Genomic DNA, 23,048 nt, shown 5'->3' with positions numbered 1-23,048 from the left:
TAGGCATAATCAATGTGGTAGTGAGGAAGGGGGTGGAACCAGAGGCTTCTCAGTTTCCCTTACAGAGAATTACACTCTTCAAGTCTTCTAATTCCTGCACGGGACAGCAATTACTCCCTGGTAAATGCTACATTCTAGGTTGACCATTAGTTCTCTTTCTTCCTCTGCCCAGGAAAGGACAAGAACTGTGACTTCCCCTAATATTACCTCAAATACTCTCTCAAATATTACCTCAGGTATTGCCTCAATGAGGGACAATGTGGGACATAGTCCCTCAGCGTGGGAAGTGCCTGTGAAGGGCTCTCCGTTCCTCCACGAGAACCCAGGCTTACACTCTGCCTCTTCTTCTTCACCTCATGACCTGTGTCTGGATTACACACCAAGTTCTTCATGTCAGCTGCAGCTAGGAAGAGGGAGCAGGGCTAGACATGGCAGAAAGTCACTTTTACCCAAATACAACATTTAAGTAGCATCCAAAGGAGTAGGAATCAGGCCTGTGATGAGCCCTGGCTAGACGAAGCCTGGACCCTTTTCCATCTTGCTTCTCCAATTCTTTATTTGTAAGGCTGAAGTTAAGCTCCCAGGTAAACCACTCGTTGGCTTCTGGAAGGATGAGAGGGCTCTCTTGCTGTCTGAAAGGTCTTTAGAGTGGCCAACATCTGGCAGCTTTGTGCTGTCAGGGGTCTCCACAATGCAGCTAGGATGTTCCTTCCTCCTTAGACTGCTACATCAGGAGAACATCTCTAGAGCATACAGGGTCTCACCATTAAGAAGTGACCATGCAATGGGCTACCGAGATGTTAGCTAGCACCGGTGGTGGGCTGAACACTATCTTGCCCATGAGATACACCCTGACCTCACTGTGTCACTTAATCATCAGCCCATTAACTAGCAGCCGAGTATGGAAGAGAACAAATCTCGGAGGAGCTGTGATGACAATTCTGCAGTTGTCACACGTGCCTGGCATAACAGGGCATGAAGGGCGGACCTCATTCTCTAAATGTTGCTATAGCATCAGAATGAAGAATCAGGCCCCCTTTGGAGCCCAAGCCCTGAGTTTGTGAAATGCCTCCGGGGTTTTCAGAGATTAGTTAGTACCACCAGGGCTTTGAGAGGTACTGAGATAACAGTGCTGGACTTGTGCAAATAAAAGGAGGGTGAATATGTGGAGGGTGAAAGAACAAGACAGAGAGAATCACACTCAAGATCCAGTTAAACACTTGCGGTAATTTTTCTTACAGTAAAGCATATGGCATCACCTTTTTAGTGGGAAGACACTAAAATCCCATCGTCTTCCCATTTTTTTTAATTTACTCTTTGCACTGTAACAACAGTTGGAACCTGAGGCCCATTGAGTTTGGTGCTATAAAAACCCACAGTAAGTGAGGATCTGCTCTCTAAAACTTACATTAAGCACCACTGTGTGTAAAGGAACAAAACTCCTGAGTCTATGTGATAAGCACCATGAAACAGAAACAGAGAATAACCCACAAATCTCAGTCTATCTATCCCTACTGCTTGTCATTTGTCAATAAATCCACTTTTAGTCCATATACTTCTAAAGGAAACATCTTTCTAGCTCACTCGAAAAGTTTATAGAAAACCTATAATTTAATAAATGACAATATTTTGAGTAGGGGTTTGCCACCTATATATTTCTTTTCCTTCTTTACTTCCCTGGTCTTTTTTCTTTTGTTTTTTATTCCTTTAGTGAGATCTTTCTCTGTGTCCTCATACAAGTAGAAAAAAGATGAGGGTAAAAAAAGGAGAAAGAGAAAAGGAAAAAGAGGTAGAGACGTAAGAAAAACAGATGTGAAATCCCTCCTGATCTTAATGTAAAACAACCTGACTTTAAAAACCCACTAAGTTTAGGGACTATCCCTATTTGCAAGGGACATGTTTTCAGTGAAAGCTATTTTTTGCCCAGGACATTTTCTCACATGGTACTGTGTTCTGTATATAGATACTTCAATCACACTCATCACCGGTGCGTTGTGTCTGCAGAAAATAGATGGTGCCAATGACACAGCTTCAGGAATCAATGGAGCTGAGCCAGATGAGTTATTGAATTTATATATACTCCACAAACCAAATCCTTTCATATGGAATATACTTGTGTTACGTGATTTAAAATAAAGGGTCTGTCATGTAGTATTTCTGGCATCATCAGCTCTTCAGGAGTGTTTATACCTATAACATAGCCTTTATTCCTAATAAATTGCAAGCTTAATCTCTTTGAATTAATAATTGTAGAAATTCATATATATTTGGGAAATCAGCACTTCATAACGCTTCATTGTAAAAACATTTCGGCAGTTGTAAATACAACTGAATGTTTCCTAAGTGTTAAATAAACGATTTTTCTCACATTGATTTGGTTTAATGCAACATTCATTCTGTCAGGGCAGTACAGTGGAGCTGGGATAATAGTTCATCTCATTTTGCTCAGCACAGAGCTTTCCCACACTGCTGCATGAATCCCATCCTCTCAACAACACGTCGTTGCCTGGGCTATACAGAGGACATCTGTCTTCAGGGCAATCAATATGGCATTTCTTACTAGTGCTAAATTATCTCTAAACAGTATGTCCCCTCTTAGGTGTTTAGCAACTTGCAGCTCGCTCAGTGTGTCCCAGGATGTGACCCATGTGTTGCCTCTCAGATTTGCTTCTTCTTAAGGAATACACAAAAGTTATTTCTAATGAGAAGGCATCAGATCCTGAACCTGCAGCCATGCTAGTGTCTACTGTTGCTCCTGAATGTGCTGAGAGAAATATTGGCCCCATTTCAACCAGTGGCAGAATTTCCCCTGGCTTTTCTGGAATCTGCATCACACTGGTAACAACTAGGAAACAACACAAAACCCAGGAACTTTCTTTTGCTGTCCTGCAAGAGAAGCGATCCTTCTGCTTAGACATAACAACCACCAGACAAAGAGTTATTACGGCTTGTGAAACTGTATTTTCCATGCACCTTCTGCATTGATTTTTCATGCCAGGGGAGGAAACAGGACATCAAACAGAAAATTGGTGAAGTGGTTTGAGAGATAAGATTGCAAGATTTGGCAGTAACACTATGGCAAAAAGCAGACACAGTAGCTATTCATATTTCAGAAGCATGTGAGCCCCAGAGAAAAAGATGAAATATTAGATCTGATTAAATGATGAGAAAATAATCTGATGTTGAATTGCTGTTCAGGATAGGTAAGAGGTGGGAATCGTCTTGCAGAGATGACAGTGTGAATTCCAGCGTATGGGATGTTGTTCAAGGCTGAGATGTGCCTCCCCAAGCATGATCCTAGTCTAACTCTCAGGAGTTATCTTACTCTAAAGCGGCTTGCTCTGGGACCTAGGCTTTCATAAGCAATGCTTTTATAAGCAACTTCTATAAAGGAACATACTGTCATCATCTCTCTTAGGCAAGTTCTGGAAAACAAGGAACAGGCATCCTTCTGTAAATGTTGAAATCAAAGGACGCGAAGATAATAGCTAGATTTGGCCTCAGATTTTGGACATTTAAAAGTTAGGTGTGTCGGACTGAGCTAGTTAACCAACCTTTAGTACTAGTAGTAGGACTACCAACATGTAGTCCATGTAGAAAGGGCAATTCCTGTATCCTGCACTGGACATCTCTTCTGCTGTGAGACAAATCATGCTCTGGAAATGCCTTTCTCCCTTGGTATACAGCACCTTGGAATGATTAGGAGAGATGTAGACATCTAAGCTAAGGCAGATTAACTCTAGCCAACGTGACCATTCGATAGTTACCAGGAAGCATCACCTGAGCTGAATATTGAATATCAGCTCCAGGGTGCCAGGCCTGTGCTCCTTCTTGAAGGCCACATTATTTCAATGAGTTGCTGCTCTTAATTACTATTTTAGGAATACAGTCACAATTAACTTCAGCTGTATAATATCAAATGGGCCATAATCCTAATCTAAGTAAGATCAGTAATAGAACATGCTGGGACAAACCTTATAGGTCTGTCCTGAAGCAGGGAGACTACCACTGCAGTAAATATTAAATTATTTAAAAGGGTCATTTAAATTTCTTGCAGTCGATGAAACCCCAGGACTTTAGAGACTGTTGTTGTCTGACCTTTACTGTATTGGATTCTTTTTTTATTTATTTATAAATTCCATTAAAACATAAGAAAACATTTTTTTCCACTGCGAGAGTGGCCAAACACTGGAACAGGTTGCTCAGGTATGTTGTGAAGTCTCCACCCTTGGAGATATTCAAAAGCCAGCTGGACACTGGAACAATCTGAACCTAGCTGGACACCAGAACAATCTGAACCTAGCTGGACACCTGGACAACCTGCTCTAGTTGACTGTGCTTTGAAAAGGGGGGTTGGATGAGATTATCTCCAGAGGTCTCTTCCAACCTCAGCAATGATGTGATTCTGTGATTTCTTGTAGGAGAGGTGGTTGTTATTGTCATATAGACCTCAGCCTGAAGATAAGTGTGGTGGAACTGAAAGAGTAGAAGGTAGATGTTCTCAGCTCCCTTAGCTGTCACGATCACTGGAGAAAAATATATATCATTAGGGTGGGATTTGTTTCATTTTAAAGCAGCAATAAAACCTTAGATACTTGGTGCTTTCTTTTTGTGTGTGTGTGTGGGGGCAAGATCAGAAGATGCCCCCGCGAAATAAAATGGTCAGCACAGATTTTTTCCAACATTTAAGTTTTCTTTGTTTGCTCAGAGATGCCATTTATCTCTTCCGAGCAGTAGCCTGTAAGGAAATCCTTCTGGTAAACAGATTCCTCGCTTCCCTCAGGCTGCCACAGCAAGATTTTTGAGTACACATGCCAGGATACCATATTACAAGAAAACAGTATTACATCCCAGTTCAATTTAGCCATAAAAACCAAAGGCAACTGATTGTGAATACTTAAAATCTGGTGATGACCTCAAGGGGTCGTGATGGAGAAAGGAATGCCCTGCCCTATTGTTTCTCCATTAGCTCATCACACCTGATTGTAAGTCATCTTTTACAATCTAGGCTTCTTGCACATTGGTGGAGAGCAATCAATATTTCCGGGGGACAGGTCATTTCGCCCCAGGAAAGCCACCTGATACAGGTGGTACATCCCCCACTGGACATGCCTGCCTCTTTCCCTGTCTAGAGAGAAAGTCAGTCATCTCAATGCAGTTGTCTAAATGTAGATAACTAGAGCAATTTGAGATGTTCTAGAGTATCTAATATGTGCCTGAGGCTGGCAGACAGGATACAAGTTAAATATGAGACCTGTGCCCCACCAGACTACCACCTGAAAGCTAAGCAGGAAACATCTAGCATATTCATATAGAGACAGTTAGAAAATGAAATGTCTTCATTTGCAAGCTGAATCCCAAAACATGGTAACTTCCAAGAATATTTTAATCCATGACAAGTGAACAGTCAGGAGTAAAATGGAAGAAAATGAATGGCTTATGAGAAAGGTCTTTGATGGGTTAGGAAAGAGTTACTATGCATAACTCAGGCCCCATTCAAGCCCTCTCTTGAGTTCCCTCAATGTAATTACCCTGTCATATGAGCTCATGAGAAGGGTTGCTCACAGCTAAGGCACTTGATGTTCAGAGGCAAAAATCCTCTAAGCAAAATTCACAGGGAACAATCTCTAGCAGTTTGCACTTGGTGGGCTGAAATAGACTCCCGTTAAAGTTTTATTGCATAATCCTTGAAAATGAAATTAAGTTTCTCAATATTACTGCAAAACCTGATCCAAATCCCACTGCAACCAACAGAGAGAAACTTGCTGACCTCTACAGACTCTGGATCGAGAACCAAGAGGATTATGGAGGCTGTTAATGAAGTTCTGGACAAGAAAGCAGAAAACATGTTGCCAGTACCTGCCTCTGTTGAAGTATTTTTGTTTGTATCGGTCAACTTCTGACCCACTGTGGTGTCTTAAAGCTCAGGTGCTGCTACGTGAAAAAAATTGCAATTTGCTGTGTGTTAAACCTATAGGCACAGACTCTTCCAAGGAAATGTCAGCTATGTCTTTAGGTTTCATTGAAGTTTTTGTACTTCTGACAATAAAATTATGACTTTTCAAAACAGTAAAACTTCTGTTTACTTGCATATTTCATTATCTCGTACCACAGGAACTCCCTGTCACAGTGGGATATGTCATGTATGGATTGGTTCAAAAAAGCTAAATGTCCTTTCCAATAAAAATGTTTCATAGGCGTTACCCTCAGCCCGGCTGGGGAGGTCACCGTGTGCAAGGTGGAAATGAAAGGACATCCTCTCTTCTGAACTATGTCTGGTTTTTTCAGTTTGGGTGCTATCCATTGGAGGATGGATTGTCTCCATGAATGTTACTGTACAGTACCTACCACAAAGGGGCTGTGATCTCAGCAGGGACCTCTAGGTGCTACTGCAACACAATTAATAATAAAATGTCATCATTACCTAAACAGAAGAAAGACAAACATAACATCTCTAAAATTAGGAATCTGTTGCTTGTTGTGGAGAACATTCTATCCTCTGGCTCTTCCCAAAGAAGAAACAACCTTTGTAAACCTTACTCACCTCAGAAGCTGAATATGGATACCAGTTTCTGATTAAGGTAAAATGTAGGAAACATCTTTTGTTCTAACTGTGCGGTCTACCAGCCAACCACAGACATTTGAGAGTTAGAAAGACAGAATGGGGAAATAACGCAAGGCATGGTTGAGATCACAGGTCCATAAGCTAATCCACCTTCCAAAGAGTGCAGAGATGCAAGGGAGAAACAGGAAAAGCTTGTAACAGACACGTTGACGAAAAGGCTAACGGGCTGAGTTCATTGCCTATCATGCTGACTCATTGCCTCGTTTCCTTGTGCTCTTTCATCTGTTCCCTTTTGTCTTGCATTCAGATTTACAACTCTTTGGAGTGCAAACAGCCCTTTTGTTTTGTAATTGTACTACATTCAGTCCAGGGGGATCCTGGCTCTGAACTGGGGTATCTCGTTTAACAATAATAAATTTTGTATTTTATTCATGCCCTTCCCCAGACTTTGCGCTGGAGGAATTAGAGTGGTTCTTCTGGGGAGTGGTTTTTTAAAGCTATGCTAATCTGTTGGTCAGAAGGTGAATCATGGGGCGTTGCCACTCCATGCCCACATACATATTAGCAAATTAGCGGAAGAAAAGAAGGAGGAAGGTATAGGAAAGTGCATTACTTGACCTCACTTTCTCTAAGATCAGCATGGGCAACCTGCCCCACACCCTACCGCAGTGGAACACCCCTTTCCCCATCTGCGGAGAGGCTGGTGGATGTGGCATGGGTGTGTGTTTGGTGAACAGCCAGAAGACTCTCCCCATCCCATCAGAAGGAACGCAGAACAAGACCTAATACTGAACTTAAATTACGGAACTATTGCATGGAAGTATGGATCTAACCGTCTGCAAACTGTAACACCGCAGTGATTAGTCTAGAAGAGAGTATGCAGCATCCCTTCCATCTCCCACGGCAAATCAAAACTCACACGGTCTCTTACACACCAAATCAAATATCAGGTCCCAAAATCCACATGCAGGAAACAGGACAGATGCCAGTGTCCTAGGCTCCTGCAAAAGCGGGTAATCTGCTAAACATAAATTACATGCTGCTTCCTTTATTTGATTCTTATATCACGGGAATATGGGCCAGTCCATTGCTCCAGATGGTGAAATGCAGCACTATAAGATGATTTGTCATACCAACGCTTCTAAAAAAATCAGCATCTTCTAGAACTTTTCAGACATGAGCTGTCTAGTTTTCTGGTTTGACCACTGTGTAAAGCTGCACGAAAAATGATAGCTTTGGGAGTTGTGATCTGGAAATCAGGCCATGAAGCACTCAAACAGCCAAGTAAAATATGTGAAAGACAGAGGAATAATGCACTGCACTGCTTTCTCAGTCAACCACAGGCAAAGATCATGTTTAGCTATTTCACTGCTGGCAGCTTTTCCTGGAGTACTCACAGATGCCTTTTCCCTGTCTGTGACACTTTGCACATGTACAAAGAAAATGTTCTGAGTTTGGTCCTGGAAATAGTCTGGATGAACAGGTCTTTTACCAGTCCAGGTGAAATACTACAACCAGAAGTTCAGTGGTCATTGGAAATCATCTGGGTAGCAGCAGAAGAGAACCACCGAATGGAAAAAGGGGAAGGAAGAGGAAGGACTGAAAAAAACAGGCATGAAGAAAGCAGAAAAGGTTTTGAGAGACAGCTGAGGATGACAAAAAGGGGAAAAAACCTGATTTACAGCCTGGTTCAGTTTGGAAGACAGGCTGCTAGGATCGTATGAGGGGTGCCACGGTTATTGCCTCCATGGGGGATGAGCTGGTTCCTGAGGAAGACTATGGGAGGCTTCCTGAGGACTTCCACTGAGTGCTGGTTTGAACTGGGGAGGTCCCCACAATGCACTGACTTCATATGCAAACTTTTGATGGCCTTTTCCCTACCCACCCACCCCGTCAGCTCAAAATGAGGTCTGAGACTGTTCTAGCTGCAACTCAGGCAGAGGAACAGAAAATTGCTGTTAAGAGTGCAAATTTCAACATAGAAGAGAGGAAGGCATTTCTTAGAAAGTTTTTGCTGCAGATATATCCCACCTTCTGACACACTGCAATTCCTCAGGGAAATCGGAGTCCACCACCTGCTCCTTTGGCACCAGGTTCATTAAATCTGGTCCATCAACCTCAGGATTTGAAAACCATGAGTCAGACTAACATCCACCCCACCCCAAGCGCCTGCTCTTATGCCCTCCGAGGGCAGGATTAGCTTAAAAACTGACAAGTCTTGAAAAATGCTAAGCATTTAGTTCTTGCGATTAGCCTTGTGGTGACTGAGTCAGTGGGAAGGATACAGTTCATGAGTTCCAGCTTCTCCCCGGGACCAGAATCTCAAAACTTACTCTTTTTATATGGGGAGTATCTACATCATGGATGAAAAGTTACTCCAGCTGGAAGCTGAGAGGGAAAAGAGGGAAGCACAACATAGGTGCGTTCCAACTAGCTGTAGGAGCTGGGACCGAGTATATACACCCTACTTGCTTCTAGATCAAGCTCATAGATCCATACGGCGTTGTGCCATGGTCTTACCATCCAGGGTGTCTCCTAGTGTAAACAACTGTGCATTGTGCTTCTTTGAGCACTATGGATATAGTATATGGACTCCAGAAGCTCAGGGCATAAAGAGAAACACATTTAGCTGAAAACCCTGGTTTAATGGAATAGTTTTCTTGTTACTGAGCCCAGGGTTTCACTTTCAATTTGCAGAGTCCATAGTACAAATGTGAAAGCTGGAAAGTTGTTTACTTCTACACAGAACAAGTAGCTCCCCTGATGTTAACTCAATTTATTTCAGAAAAGATGCAAGCTGAAAGAAAACCAGACCTTTCTAAGAGCTGCAGCACAATCCTTTGAATTCTCTGTTCAGGGCCCGAAAGGAAGAAGCAAACTGATGAAAATGCAAAACATCCTCTCTTTTCCCCTCCCGTTAGTGATAAAAACTCCAAAATCTGCATTTGGAAAACCAGATATCCCTATGAAAAAACCAGCCTTTCCTGCAAAAATTCTTCGCAGAAACAGTGATTTCTACTTAACTTAAAGAAAATTCACAGTTTTTCCAGGAGAGGGTGGAATTCTGCTATTCTTTGTATTCTAGGTAAATGAATAAATAGAAGCATTAAGTTCACAAATATTATTGCATATACTAAATAATATGATTGGAAATGTCTTTGCCCTGGATTAAATTCAAAAGAATTAGAAAGTAATTACACTTTGCTACATTATTATTATTGAAAGAACAAAATCTCCTCAGGCTAAGGGAATCATTTGCATTTGGTATATGTTAGATAAGAAAGTATTAGATTTGGTATATGTTAGATAAGAAAGTGGCTAGCACATGGGGTCCATTTAACTACATCTTGTAAGGCACTGGGCCAAATGATTTCAGGGCATCTCAAAGGTTCATAAAACACACCTGGATATGAGTCTTCTTATGGATCAGGTTCATGGAAAGTTTTGCTGAGGTTTACAGATCGCTTGTGTAAATCTCATTGGAGTCATTGTGGTTTTGGCATGGAATCAGAGAATATTGAACCTGAAACCTGTGGTTTGTTTTTAGACTATGACTCACACACACGGTGGGTGGAAAGTGGTACAGCTCACTTGATAACAACGGTTTGCACCAGATGAGGGGCTGAAACTGGTTGCAGTTACTCATACCTGAACACAGCATGAAACCAAGTGTCACAGTGAATATGTCAACATGAACCAGAAAATTAACTATCCCAAGGAGGGAAATTATCACCTTTCTTCTCTTAGTGTTTATATATGTACCACGTTTTAAAACAGCTTATTTGCCTCCATCTACCCCATTCCATCAGGGTCTTGATGACACCTGTCATTAAGACAGATGAGCTTGGTAGACAGCCCAAACATGAGTGGCCTAGAGGATGCCTGCGGGCAGTCTACAGATGTCCTAGAAATGGCTATATGGTTGTGTAAATCTGAGCCAGGAAATATGTCAGACAAGCCTGTTTCCTGGCCTTGCACCCTGAGGTCGCTGTAAATCCAGTCACTATTATCAAGGATGATTTAGTAATAATAGTTAGACCAACACCTTTACTAATAACAGCTAAAAATAAAATTTCTGTCTTTACTGCTAAATTAAACAACTCTGGATCCAGGGCACTGGAACTGAGTTGCCTGTACTGTTAAATTCTTAGAACGGTCTTTAGCGCATTTAAAGCCTGGATGAGCTGGCACTCTCCCAAGAAATTCCTGGACAGATCTGGGAGTTAACATACACCAGGGACCTTTCCTAAGGAGTAGCTTGAATGTGGCCACCCAATTACAAAGGCTGTAGGAATTAGACCCTATTTTGGAGGCTACATAGTATGAATATGTATAGATAGTGCTATTCGGTGTCAGGGCCAGAGTATGTGCCCTGATACTATTCTGCCTACTAGAAGAGCTGTAGCCCATGGTGCTGCTTCTGGGTGAGGAATATCTTAGCCTACAGGTTGCTGGAGACTGGGAAAACACACTGGGAAAAGCATCCCTTCATATGTGCCCTTCTGTCTTTCTCCAAGACTGCTACAACTGGTCGCTGCCAAAGATGGCTTGATTTGTCCCAGAACGGTTAGTCTTGCCACAGCATCTAGTGTGCCTCATTCCAAACTCTACACAAACACAGAAGGAAAATGAGGGTCCTTACCCCAAGGAGTTTCTAATAACTAATCCTTTACAGTCTCCAGTTAGTGGTGCCTGAGGAAGCATTCCTTAACTCGTGATTGCTCCCCTGATTAACTCGCACAGTAATTCTCTGATCCCTCAAGGAAATTTGGTTGCATACAGTGCTCATTCTACAATGTTCTCACTTGTAGAGTCTAAGGCAAAAGAGAGTCTTTCTGGTCATCTACTCTGCCTTTCTACATAACAGTCTGGATCAGATTCACTCATTAAATATAACAACTTACGGTCAGCCTTGAGCGCGCCTAAGCAAAAAACCATCTAAGTCTTGGCCTGACTCCAACAAACATAAAACTAGCCACATCCCTTGGAAAACTCTTCTGACGGTTGATAAATCCCATTTGAGAAGCTCATGGTAATTGCCACCAATAACCATAAACTATGTAGACTATTTACCATAACACAATGTGGTTTCAAATGCCATACAAGAAAGAGTATTGGATTTTAAGGAAGAACTTGGCTTTGTTTTTGTTTTAATTTAAGACAGTCCGTAAAAGGCAGGCGTAGTGATTCAAGAGTAAGTGCAGAAATCAGGACATCTGTGACTAGACATATAGTCATGCTGCTGGGTTCCTGTGACTTAAAGAAGTCTTAATGACTGTTCAGCTGGCAGACCCTGGATAATTGCCATTTGTCGGGGAAATCCTCTGTTGCTGTGCAGTTGCTGTCACGTAATCCTACACGTCATTTCTTATAGTTTAACTGTCTGTGAGGATTTCTGGTCTTTCTATGATCTCTCTCTGTCTCTTTGCCCCTAGAGACATCCTTCGCTCTCCAGAGGCAGGCGGTGGGGATCTGCACAAAGGTGCACTCTCCTGTGGTTTACACCATGGAGAAAGAAAATGCATAAGAACTTCCCAGAACAGAGATGAAAGGCCATGTGATGGAGAAGATAACCTACAAATTTTACTCTACCTTTTTTTATTAAGATATCTGCTCTTAGTAACACACCTGGTTCTTTTTTAGCATAGAACTGATGTCCCTAGTAAAGACTAGGAAAGCTGCTATTTTCAACTGTCTCATCAGCCAAATGATCTTCAGATGTAGAGTCCCATGTCTTATGTTTGCTAACATTTAAAAATCTGTAGTACTTTAAAACAAGTGTATGAAAATCTAGGCCTGGGTTAATTTTAGGTGAGTAGTCTGAGTCAGTCTTCTGATCTTCTTCTATATTCAATAAAAAGAGGCCAACAGGCAAAATCACCCCCCATCCTAAATGCCTAATAAGATGATCAGATTTAGATCAGTTAAGTCCAGGCCTGTCTATCTTTTAGTGAAGAAACTTGCACAAAGTTTCACTGACAAGTTAATGACATGTCAATGTTAACCTATATAACAGATTTCTCCATTTGGGCACTATTTCCAGTTAATCACCTGGAAAACAGTAACCGGTGGCTTGACTGGAAAAGAATTATATGATTTACACTATTTACTTGCTGAAAATTTAACTGATTTTTCTAAGCTAAAATCAAATTAAATTTGCCTCTAGTCCCATAATCATCCAATTACTATTTTGCTTTAGAAACTGACAACAAAAATCATGGTTAGTTTGGGAAGAGGGGCTCGTGGCTCTCCTGATATTGGTGCCCAAATACTTAAACACCTATTCACTTCAGTGGGAGTAGCTTTTCCTTCCTAGTGGGCAGTTTCCTTGATGCTTAAGAGTAAAAATACCAGTTTCACCTCGTTTAAGACTTCAGGAATTAGAACGAAGATTCAAATGTATAAATACCAATAGAACCACTCTGAATTTCTACTAACATTGGAATCAGGATCTTTCAATCACTGTTTCTACTGACCTGAGTTTTGCATAATTATTATAGGCTAATTCTGAATTCATAGCATGGAAAGACTCTCTGGCCCAAGAGCAATGAAGGCCCATAATCCAGGCCACAGAAGAAACAACCAGCAAATACACTGACCTTTCCTAGGAAGTTCATAAAGTATAATTTTGAAAATATGTGAGAGGTACATAAGCAGACAAATGGGAGCAAGAAAAGACAAAATAACAGCAAAATAAGTGTGATCACAAAAGCAAAAGCTCTGCTGGCCTCCAATGGATCTTGATGCTACACCACCACCTTTGGCCTTACAATGAACTTCATCTGTGTTAGGATTCTGCATAGCTGCCCATGACCTTCTTCTGATTTCGTTCCATGAAAAAGAAAAATAGGTAAAATGTTCAGTTTATTGGCTTCATGAAATCACTAACATTTCTTCCTTTTTTGGGTAAAACCTTACCCTAAAAACCAATTTGAAAAAAAATGAGACAAAATGAGGGATATAAAAATAAATGATACAAGTTTTGTCTGGAGAAGAAAATGTACTGATGTGCAAAACCGGCGAGATTTGCAGTCCAAAAGTTTATTTCCCTGTGAGTTATGATTGAATTAAACTTAGAGGTTTACTGGAAACATTTGTGGACTAGGCGGACTACAAAATGAAGAAAACACTTTTCTCTGCTTTTTCAAATCAATACTACATGAAAGGAACACAAAACAACAGGTCTGTTCCATGTGTGTCTAAGTTTATACCCACTAAAGGTATAATAGGAAACCAAAGACTTGTAATTTTCAAATGTTCTGGATTTTTTCAATAAAATGGTAAAGATACTAAAACAGAGCCACTGGGCAGTATATGCCAACCATATATTATGTTTCAGAGGTGATTTAACTTATTTTAAGATTTGAGTTCAGATCTGGAATTATGGTACTAGAAGAAAAGAAAAGGAGATTGAAGGGACAACACTCTCAGGTCTATGAGTAGCACTTTCATTGGTGGAAGAGAACGATTCACCTGTAGGAGATGAGATTTTTCCTTTTTTGTGTTCAGATTTCAAGAGATCAAGAAAAAACTGACAGCAAAAGAGACATTGTGAACCTGTTATTAAATGCCGTGAATTATGTTGTTCTAAGCCAGACAAATACAAAGGCAGTCAAGCAGCAGTCCAGATGCATTGTTTAGGAATGAATTTTACTGTTATTCAGCTAATCTGTCAAATCACGGGAATGAATGTCAAAAGTTACTGTTCCCCTCAATCCTAGCCCTCTTTCCCAGAAATAATGGCCTCTGCAATAAGTCTTGCGAAAAATGTACATAGACATGTCATAAAAGCAGTTTACAAAATTATTAAAAGATAATTTGAATTATTATTTAAAGATTATAATAGGAGAAACAAGGAAATACCCAAGAAATATGAAGCATCCAGACACCTTTGAATAGTCATGGAAGATGGGATGCTTGTTTTCTTTGTCTCTAACAGAAAATTCAAATGTAAATATAAACGCAAGACATACAGTCAAAATTAATCTTCAGCACCAGTTGAAGGTTATTTCAGGAAATGCCCCAAACTGTGTGACAAATTTGCCATTTTCACCCCTCAAAGAAACTGCTAGTGTCTGGTGAAAACCCTGGGATACAACCAGTTGTCTATAGGGAACAGAGATCTTGAAGATGAGGTACAATAAGAAAACTTAGAAGAACAAAAGTGGTTTAGATAATCCTTATGAAAGGAAAAAATGGGAAAATCCAAGACAGAGTGACTTTTTTTGTGGTTTAAATGCTTTGTACCCGAGACTAGAGTAACAGGTCCAGGAAGTCCTAACAGCAATGACCATTGAATGAGCAGTAGCAAACAGTTAAAGAGCAAGAGGTAAATGGTTGAAATGAAGAATGGCCAAAATATCACTTTAAAAGATTCCCCAGAAAAGATATTAATAATCACATATTTTCTAGCTATGTGTAAGCTGATAACATTGATCCAGTTGGACCCATAGACACCTATCACTGCGATATTCTACATAAGAATAAAAGGACTGCAGTTTAAATTAATAAGGTACAGAAGATGAACTGCCTATTGACAAGACTGTAATGAAAATGTTCATATCCAAAAGAAGAATCCCAAGGGACTGTGGAGAGATTAAGTAAGTGATAGTGGTTGATCCACACCCATATTTCTGCAGATGGAAAACATGAGGATTTATTGTGGAAAATATCATTATCACTACCTAGAAGATAATTTTAAACTCTGTGGCATGCCAGAGAAGATAATCTAGCTGCAACAAAGAGCATCAATATCTCTTCAACTGATGTTCATGTGCAGCCTAGGCTGAACCATTTCCAGACACAAAGACTGAACTGGGAATGGGGATGCAAAACAAGTGACAAAGCTATTGACACGTTGTCTCCTGAAGAGACCTACATAGCTTGTCACTTAAACTGTCAGCAAAGATGTTAGCACGTAAAACTTAGTAGGTGCCATCAGCTTCAAATACTTCCCAGTGACCACTTCTGGTCAGTCGGTACCCATGTCATTCTAGCCATGCCTTGCCACGTCTTGGCACGTTGGGATGAGATCCAACTCTGGGAGAATAGAGACCTTTAGACAGCACGACCACCACCGCAGAGCTGAAAATGTAAAAGGTAACTGCATGTCTTTAGATGGAAAAAGAGATGGAGGCTGAATAATAGTGAAGATACTGTGTTTACAGAGTGTGTATTTAGTATACATGCCAGCTAAAATATTGGTGTTTATAATGACTAGAAGGAAAATTGTGGGAAACTCATTTAAGAATCACAAGGAGAACATTAAGACTGTACTGAGAAGTAGAAAGCAAACCTTTTCTTTGGAGAAATGAGTGAAAATTCTCAAAAATGGAAGATGTGAAGAAGAAGTTACTACCACTACACAAGATTATTATCTCCATGTGGACTGAACAGGAGTCCAAGTCTTGAAAACTGGAGAAATCAGTGACAAAATAAAATACTTATCCATAGATTATAACACGTCTTGGCAGCAGGGTGGGGTTTGTTGGGGTTTTTTTCCTACATTGAGTTGACTACATTTGTAGTAGTCAAGCAATCGGTGCCAGACCCTGTTCTTCAGAATGGAGGTCACCTGAAGCAGCCTGGCTGCTCAGACACAGGCTGGCCACATCCAAACCACCTACAGTGAGTGGACCCAGGCACTAAATCTAAAGTGTCAGTACACCGTTGCTCTGGGCCAAGACCAAACCAGGGAAGATACTAAGAATTTAGCGGAATAGAGAAAAGAAGCATGAGATCCTGCTCTAACACTTTTTAATTTAGTAGTATAGATGTAGCTGTGGTACACAGCAAACTTTTGCAAATAAATTGATGGAAGCTAGAAAAAAAGAACCTACCTGATTCTGAAGGCCTCTAGATACCTACCTTTGGCCAGCTCTAAGTTCAATGGACTGTCAGCTTAGTCTCAACAGCTCTATGGGAGCTTAGCCACTTGCTTCGCTTACTTACAGAAACATTTAGACACTGACATGCTGAATCTGAAATGAATCCAGCTTCAGATATCTGCAGTCATTTAGACAATTACTTGGGAAGCAGCTGTCTAAAGTGCCGATTTCTTTCCATTGACTGCTGAAATAACCTAGGGCATGGGATTTGTCTTGCCTACAAGTGAGCCATTTTTTTCTACTCTCCCATTAGGAGAAACACAGACTCAAGACACTCTTAGAAAAGATGAATGCCACAGGGGTGGCCAGCTTGCTCACCTTTTACTTAGACAACTGGCTCTTAGGCTGGAAAGTCTGAGGACATGATTTATCTATTTTGCTTATCCTAGGCCATGTTGCGTTGTCCACAGCTAAGTTTCCTCTCTTGCTCCTGGGTCTCTTTTCATAAATCGTTAGTTTTTACAGGACCCTCAGTTTCTGAGCAAGGTTGAAGTTTTACTTGTCTGGCATATGTGGAGTGGCACTGTCCTTTCCCTGGCATCTCATCTCTAACTGCAGTCAGGCTGACACTCGTTTAGCCTCTAGATCAGTAGGGTTGGGAAAGCTGTAGCAGTAGGATGTTCGGGAAGGATATTCTCCTTGGAACCTTCAGCTGAGAACAGGAAGCTCTTTCCAGAGTGGTGGGCATAGCAGAAAGCACTGTGATATGGCGTGTTGCCTCCACCAGGAAAGACGACTTAAGCCACCGTTATCCCCTCTCTTCTTCATAGCTGCACACTCCTGCTCCTGTGCCAGGTCAAAATTATTTGGGTTAAAGATATTCCTCCTGTTCTTTTTTTTCCTCCTCCTGTATAGTGGGTCATTTGAACCCAAGTAATTTCAGTCATGTGGTTCAGAAAGTGACACCACAAACGGTTGTAACGTTACCACTGAGGAGCTGGCACACAGCACTGTAAAGGTGGAAAAGGTGGCAAGGAGCAGGGCAACCACTCCACTCGGCTGCATTGCCAGGGACAAGTCAGGCTAACATGTGAGACCTCTTCAGAAGAAATGAAATACAGGTTAGTCTATGTTACAATGAGATGGAGAAGAAATCAGGAGAATCTCAGGTTTGTCAGGAAATTCCTTTGGGAACAGAAGAACAAAGGAATTGTCATGTCCCAAATTTATTGAGAGTCCACCCCAACTGGCACATTCACCAAATCATCAATACAAATGCATCACCTGATCCCACTCATATCCTAATTACTTATACATTTATCAGTTATATTACTGTAATGCTGAGGATCCCACATCATGAGCAGGACCCTGTTCCGTTAGGAACTATGCAACTGCACGGTGCTACCTAAGGGCCATCTTACTCTGTTGAATTCCCAGTTGTTAGGTATAGAAAAGTTAAGCCTCTGTTGGGACATGCCTCCCAGGACAGGGTGGGAAACTCCATTACTAGAAGTTTATTTAGGGTCTTATACCCAGCTGCAAAACATTGAGCTTCTGGACTTCTGTCAAAAGTTGCCTCCTATTGACCCAAAACTGATGTATGAAGATCTTGAATGGCTGAACAAGATTCTTCTACACCACCCATTCATGTAAGTGGTGGGGAAGTACGTCGTGTGACAGTAAGTACACAAGATGAAAGAATTAATGTAATGTGGGTAAACTAATGGCCCCATGAGCTAAAGGATTTGCATCACAGGGAGTGCAAACGCTGATGTGATAACACCTGTTAGAACAAGTGACCAGCACTAGGTATCAGAGATACTTGCCTTTTTCCCATCAACAGTGTAAAGCTTCTTCACTGGGAACTGCAGGATGTCTGAAATCTCATCCAGGAGCGTTTTGAAACTCCTGGCATTTCTGCGGTTCAAGATAATTGAGCGCCGGAAACCACTTTCTCCATTCTTAACTAGAGTGATTTTCTTGGGTATTCTGGGGCCATGCTGAGTGAAAGGTGTGGAATACTCTTCAAGCTTTCCCTCCTGAGCTGCTCTTCTCAAGGTACTGGAGGGACGACCATTTCGCGGAGGGCCTGGCCTGTGTCCCCCAGAAGTAATGCTAATAGGCTTGACGTATTTCTTGTCGGAGCAAAGGTAGCATCCTCCATCCTCCAGCTGGTCCAGCTCGCTGATGCAATGTATTCCTCGTGGGGTGGTGATGGTCCGTACCCCAAATGGCAGTGGGACCCTATGAGAGAGGTCATCCATGAGCGCGTTGAAGCTCTTGAAGCTTCGCTGGTTGATGGCCATCTTGACTCCTGCAAACTGAGGATCTCCGCTCTTGAAGAAGGTTATTTTTTTGGCTGGGGCTACCTTGGTGACAGTGCCGGTCCGAGCCAAGGAGGGAAGGGGCTGCTCATAGTTGTAGGAGCTGGTGGTTGACAGGTAGTCAGCAGGCACCTGAGTCATCCCTCTTGCTTAAAGGTAACTACAAGAGAAGCAAAAACAGAGTAGGGTTTGTTTGAGTCATGCAGAATCAGTGCCTGGCTAGCACAGGAGCAAAGTTTGTTTTCCTTGCAACAGTTTTACCATCTGTGCTCGATCAAGAGCAGATTGTACCAACACGGAGGTATGAACTCACTGGCTCAGGTAGATACGAGGAAACACAGCAAGAAGAGTAGCCGTAACCCTGCTCCTCACAGTTAAACCATCCTTGTCCTGCAGATGCCAATGAGAATTCAGTCAGTGTTAGTCGACCCTGAGGCACAAAAAGCATGAGTCAGACCCCAAGCAAAAGCCACAAAAAATTATATTTGTGTATTGTTGTTTTTTTGAGTTTTGCGTCTTCCTTGCTTATATTTTTGAGGTTTTCTCAGAAACTATCAGAGCCAGTGATTATTCTGGTTTTATTTTTACAAGCAAGCAGAGAGCCGAGATTCTCATGTAACCCTTTAACCCCGGGAACTGGCACATAACAAACACCCAAACAAAACTGAATTTGTTCCTGTAGTGATTGCACACTGTAGCACACAACCAGTCCTGAGTGTACGGAGGGGCAGAGTAGCCTGGTTTCAGAACAGCTGCCCGTGGTCTGCTAAGGTAAGGTCTGGATGAAATCTATGGCAGTTACGCAAACAAGTAACAGTAAGAAATATCACAAGATCTCAAACAGTACTACAAAAGTCGGTTCTGCTAAACAGTGGGGAAATTTGCAATAAGCCTGGTAAGCACAGATGTGAGGAGAATGGTCTGCCCAATTTGTGTCAGAACAGCTGGTATCCACTTTTAAAGCAAAACTGACTTTGGTGTTTAAGTCTGGAGGTTGAACCCCAGCTTTTGGAACCCTAGTTTTTTTAATGTCTTCGCCATGATGGACACAAGTGGAAAAGAGACTGGACTCTACTCTTTCTTGCTTATCCTTATCAAATGCATTGTCTTGGAAGTAATCACTAAAAAACTCAGACCCCACATGGAATGAAACTACTATGCCAAAAAAGACGACACTGGTTTTGACATGGAAAAAAAAAAAACCCTCACCACTATTTACAACTGCTAAAATATTGGCTGTAATGAGTATGACAAATGTCTATTTCATGAATATGAACAGTGATTCCACAGTTCACTTTGAGTTAATTACTCAAACTTAAATGGAGACTCTCAAAATGTCATTTGGAGATGTCATCTTCTGATCAGAATTTACTGCTCACAGGTAGGCAGCAAACCATTTGAATTGTTAGTGAGGAATACAGTAGCTTGTCTTGTAGCTTGCAGAAGGTGGTTCTTTCCAAATTATCTTCTTCGTTGATAGCAGTTTTCTATGGCAACTTTAAAAAAATGCTCTCACAAGAAAGGAATTTTTTTAGTGTTCACAGATGAGTTAGAAAACAATAAATATGCTTCTAAAGACATGTTTCCTTCAGTTTGCTCCTGGTTATGCTTCTTGCAGCAGCTGAATAAAATTCTAGTTTCAAGAAAATAGTTATGCTACTCACAAATTATTCTTTGGAGGACCAGTTCAGGGACCACTATAATTAATGGGAATTTTGTCATTGATTGCAGAGGTGCAGCATTCAAAAAGCTGTAAATGCTGATTTTCTCCATATTTTAGAACAAGACCATTATTTTCTTACTATGCTACTCTCTAGTGAAATATTTGTGCACCTTGTACTACAGCAAATTCACTCCTGCAATAAATGGAAGTTTAACCTCAGCTAGGTGAGAAAAGACATTAGGCACCATTTGAAAGATTATTATTTTGACAAATCTCTGCTTTTTTATATCCATGCATGCTGACAAAGGTTTCAGTATGATTTATTCTTTCCATGTACATATTTCACCAAGCAATTATTCACTTATTTATTTCCCAGTTAAAGGTCAATCCATCACTCTATCTTCCAGGGAAAAAAATATCTAATTTCTCTATTTTTCAACAGCTTTCAGAAAGGTGGCTTTAACTTTTTCTCCATGAGTCCCACATTAGAGCTTTCACACACCATCAGCATAATTTCCAAACAAACCCATTATCCAAATTGTAGTCCCTGGACCAATGGTGGTCCACAATATGCTGGCTGCACTCCCAGAAATCTAACTGCTTCCCAAGGATTTGTTCTACTTTTTTCAAGCTGTTAAATCATATTGAAAGAAGTACAAAAAAAAAAAAAAAAATCAAAATAAGGGACAAATCATAACTTATTTTCCCAATACTAATTTTCTCTGGGAATAATTTCACAAAACTGTTAAGGGATCACCAATGTAAAGGAACATCAATCCCTTAAGTTTTGGGTGATAGAGTTGGTTACTCATGCAAGCCTAGACAGTCTGTCGGATCTGCTCTTATGAAGCAGCATATAATGTGAAGAAAGAGCCTTCCACAAAAACCTTGCATGAAATATAAACAGTTCCCACAGGGAGAAGTTTTGTATTGTCCACTTCAAGTTTCAGAATGGGAAGGGGATTCTACTGTATATCTAGCAAGGCAATAAAAATGGTCATCTTGCCCAAACACATCTTTTTATAGATATATGAGAGGAGTCTCAATGCATATTTTTTTTTGTACTTACATTGAAATACTTCATGCCTCTTGCTCAGGATGACTTTTTCTTATAGAATATCCAAGAGATTAAAAATAAATCAACAAAATAATAATTAAAAAACCCAACACAGCCAACCAACCACCTTCAGGATGCAATGCACTGGACAATGCAGGGAAAAGCATTAGCAGGTTACATGCTGTCAATCAAACTGTCCTCAAAATGACTGACCACAGCTTGGAGGGTTAATCAGGACTGTGTTGCTAAGGATAGAAAGAAAAGCTACCTAAGCTGCTGGAGAAGGCTCTCAAATCCACTGGGGCTTTAGGCACAGTTTGCCCAATCCTTCTCTTGCTTGCGCCCATGTAACTCAGATATAAATCTGATTCAGTGACACTCCTCTCAAATCATAACAGTATAAATGAGAATGCAGTAGTCAAGGCCAAAGAGGTAATATTTTCCTCTTGCATAAAGGCCTGCAGAGATCTGGAAAACTTTCCTGAGCCACCCCACTCATCAACTCATCAACCCACCCACTCATCAGCAACACTTTGGAATCAGATTTATCTTTTGGGTAACGCCGGGGAAATCAATGGAGCTAGAGTGAAGATGATGGTAGCTCTTAGGTATTTGTGTATATGTTTGTTACTTCTCAGCTGGTTGATAGCCACTCAGGATATAGATGGCTGAGATTCGTAACAATTTTTTCAGTGAAATATTGTCTTAACAGGAAAGTGTGGTGAGTCCTAACCCAAATATTTTCAAGTTCATTGCAGATGACAAAGTCAGATTCTCAGATAATGCTCAACAGCTGGATCACTGAGATTTGGGCATGAAATAAGGACAGACAATCAACCTGCCAATGATAAATGATAAGAAATGACTTGTTCTTTCATAATTCACCTGTAAGAGCCTTCCTGCTTTCTCTCACACTTCCTTTTTGCAAAGAAGACATAGACACACAACAATAAAAATGCTTCAGTTGGATTCAAGTACAAAATCAGTGGCAAACCCCACTTTTCTATGAACTGGAATGCTTGTCTTTTAGCAATATTTATTCATTACTTGCATAGCCATTGCACCTGTGCACCAATGTCACTTACAGCACCAGGCACTTTCTTTTGAAGAAAGCAATTACTTGCAGAGAGACCAGAGTCATAAAGGGCTTCCATTGGAAGAGCAGGGGCGTGGGGATCCTGTAAGAATAGGTTCAGCAAGTTTTACATCTCAGTTCCTTAACATGAATCTTCCAAATGTAAGGTTAGTGTTCGAGCCACTACATGGTCGTCTTTCTTACACAGCATTGCTTTTCCACCTGTGGACAGCACACCTTTCAGGGTCCAGAGACCATTCCTGTGAGATCCTAGATCCAGAAGAACAAGGTCATCCCTCTGTAGGCTTGCATCTACTATAAGAGGTCAGCAGCACTACTGGAAAATTTGTAGGGGTCCATGCATGGGAAACCTGAGCCCCTCATGGAGCCCATTCTGCTCAATCAGGACTGTGCCAGGCAGGCTGGTCCCCATTTTTCAATTTCCCATCACAGTTCAAAATGACATCTCAAAAAGTCTAAGCCATAGCAGGCAGGCAAGTCATGCACTTCCAAACCTTATCAAACCTCTGCTATCAA

General features: G+C 41.1%; 1 protein-coding gene across 50 annotated transcripts in view; it reads right to left on the bottom strand.

Moving 5' to 3' along the window:
* RP1L1 (RP1 like 1) overlaps nt 1-23,048 on the bottom strand; it is a 47,666-nt gene that overhangs the window by 11,458 nt on the left and 13,160 nt on the right. For 48 of the 50 annotated variants that reach the window (XM_049819150.1, XM_049819164.1, XM_049819159.1 and 45 more), the window contains exons 1-3: nt 21,449-21,571; nt 19,030-19,146; nt 18,219-18,876 (exon numbers count right to left, since the gene is read on the bottom strand). In XM_049819150.1, coding sequence (XP_049675107.1) covers nt 18,219-18,857 — 639 coding nt within the window. In that variant the 5' untranslated portion in view covers nt 18,858-18,876; nt 19,030-19,146; nt 21,449-21,571. Of the gene's footprint in view, nt 1-18,218; nt 18,877-19,029; nt 19,147-21,448; nt 21,572-23,048 lie in introns of those variants that run through there. The other 2 variants (XM_049819152.1, XM_049819151.1) reach the window with 2 other exon arrangements.

This window comes from Accipiter gentilis, chromosome 16, assembly GCF_929443795.1.
Source record: "Accipiter gentilis chromosome 16, bAccGen1.1, whole genome shotgun sequence".
Taxonomy (NCBI): domain Eukaryota; kingdom Metazoa; phylum Chordata; class Aves; order Accipitriformes; family Accipitridae; genus Astur; species Astur gentilis.
This window is presented reverse-complemented; position numbering and strand designations above follow the sequence as displayed.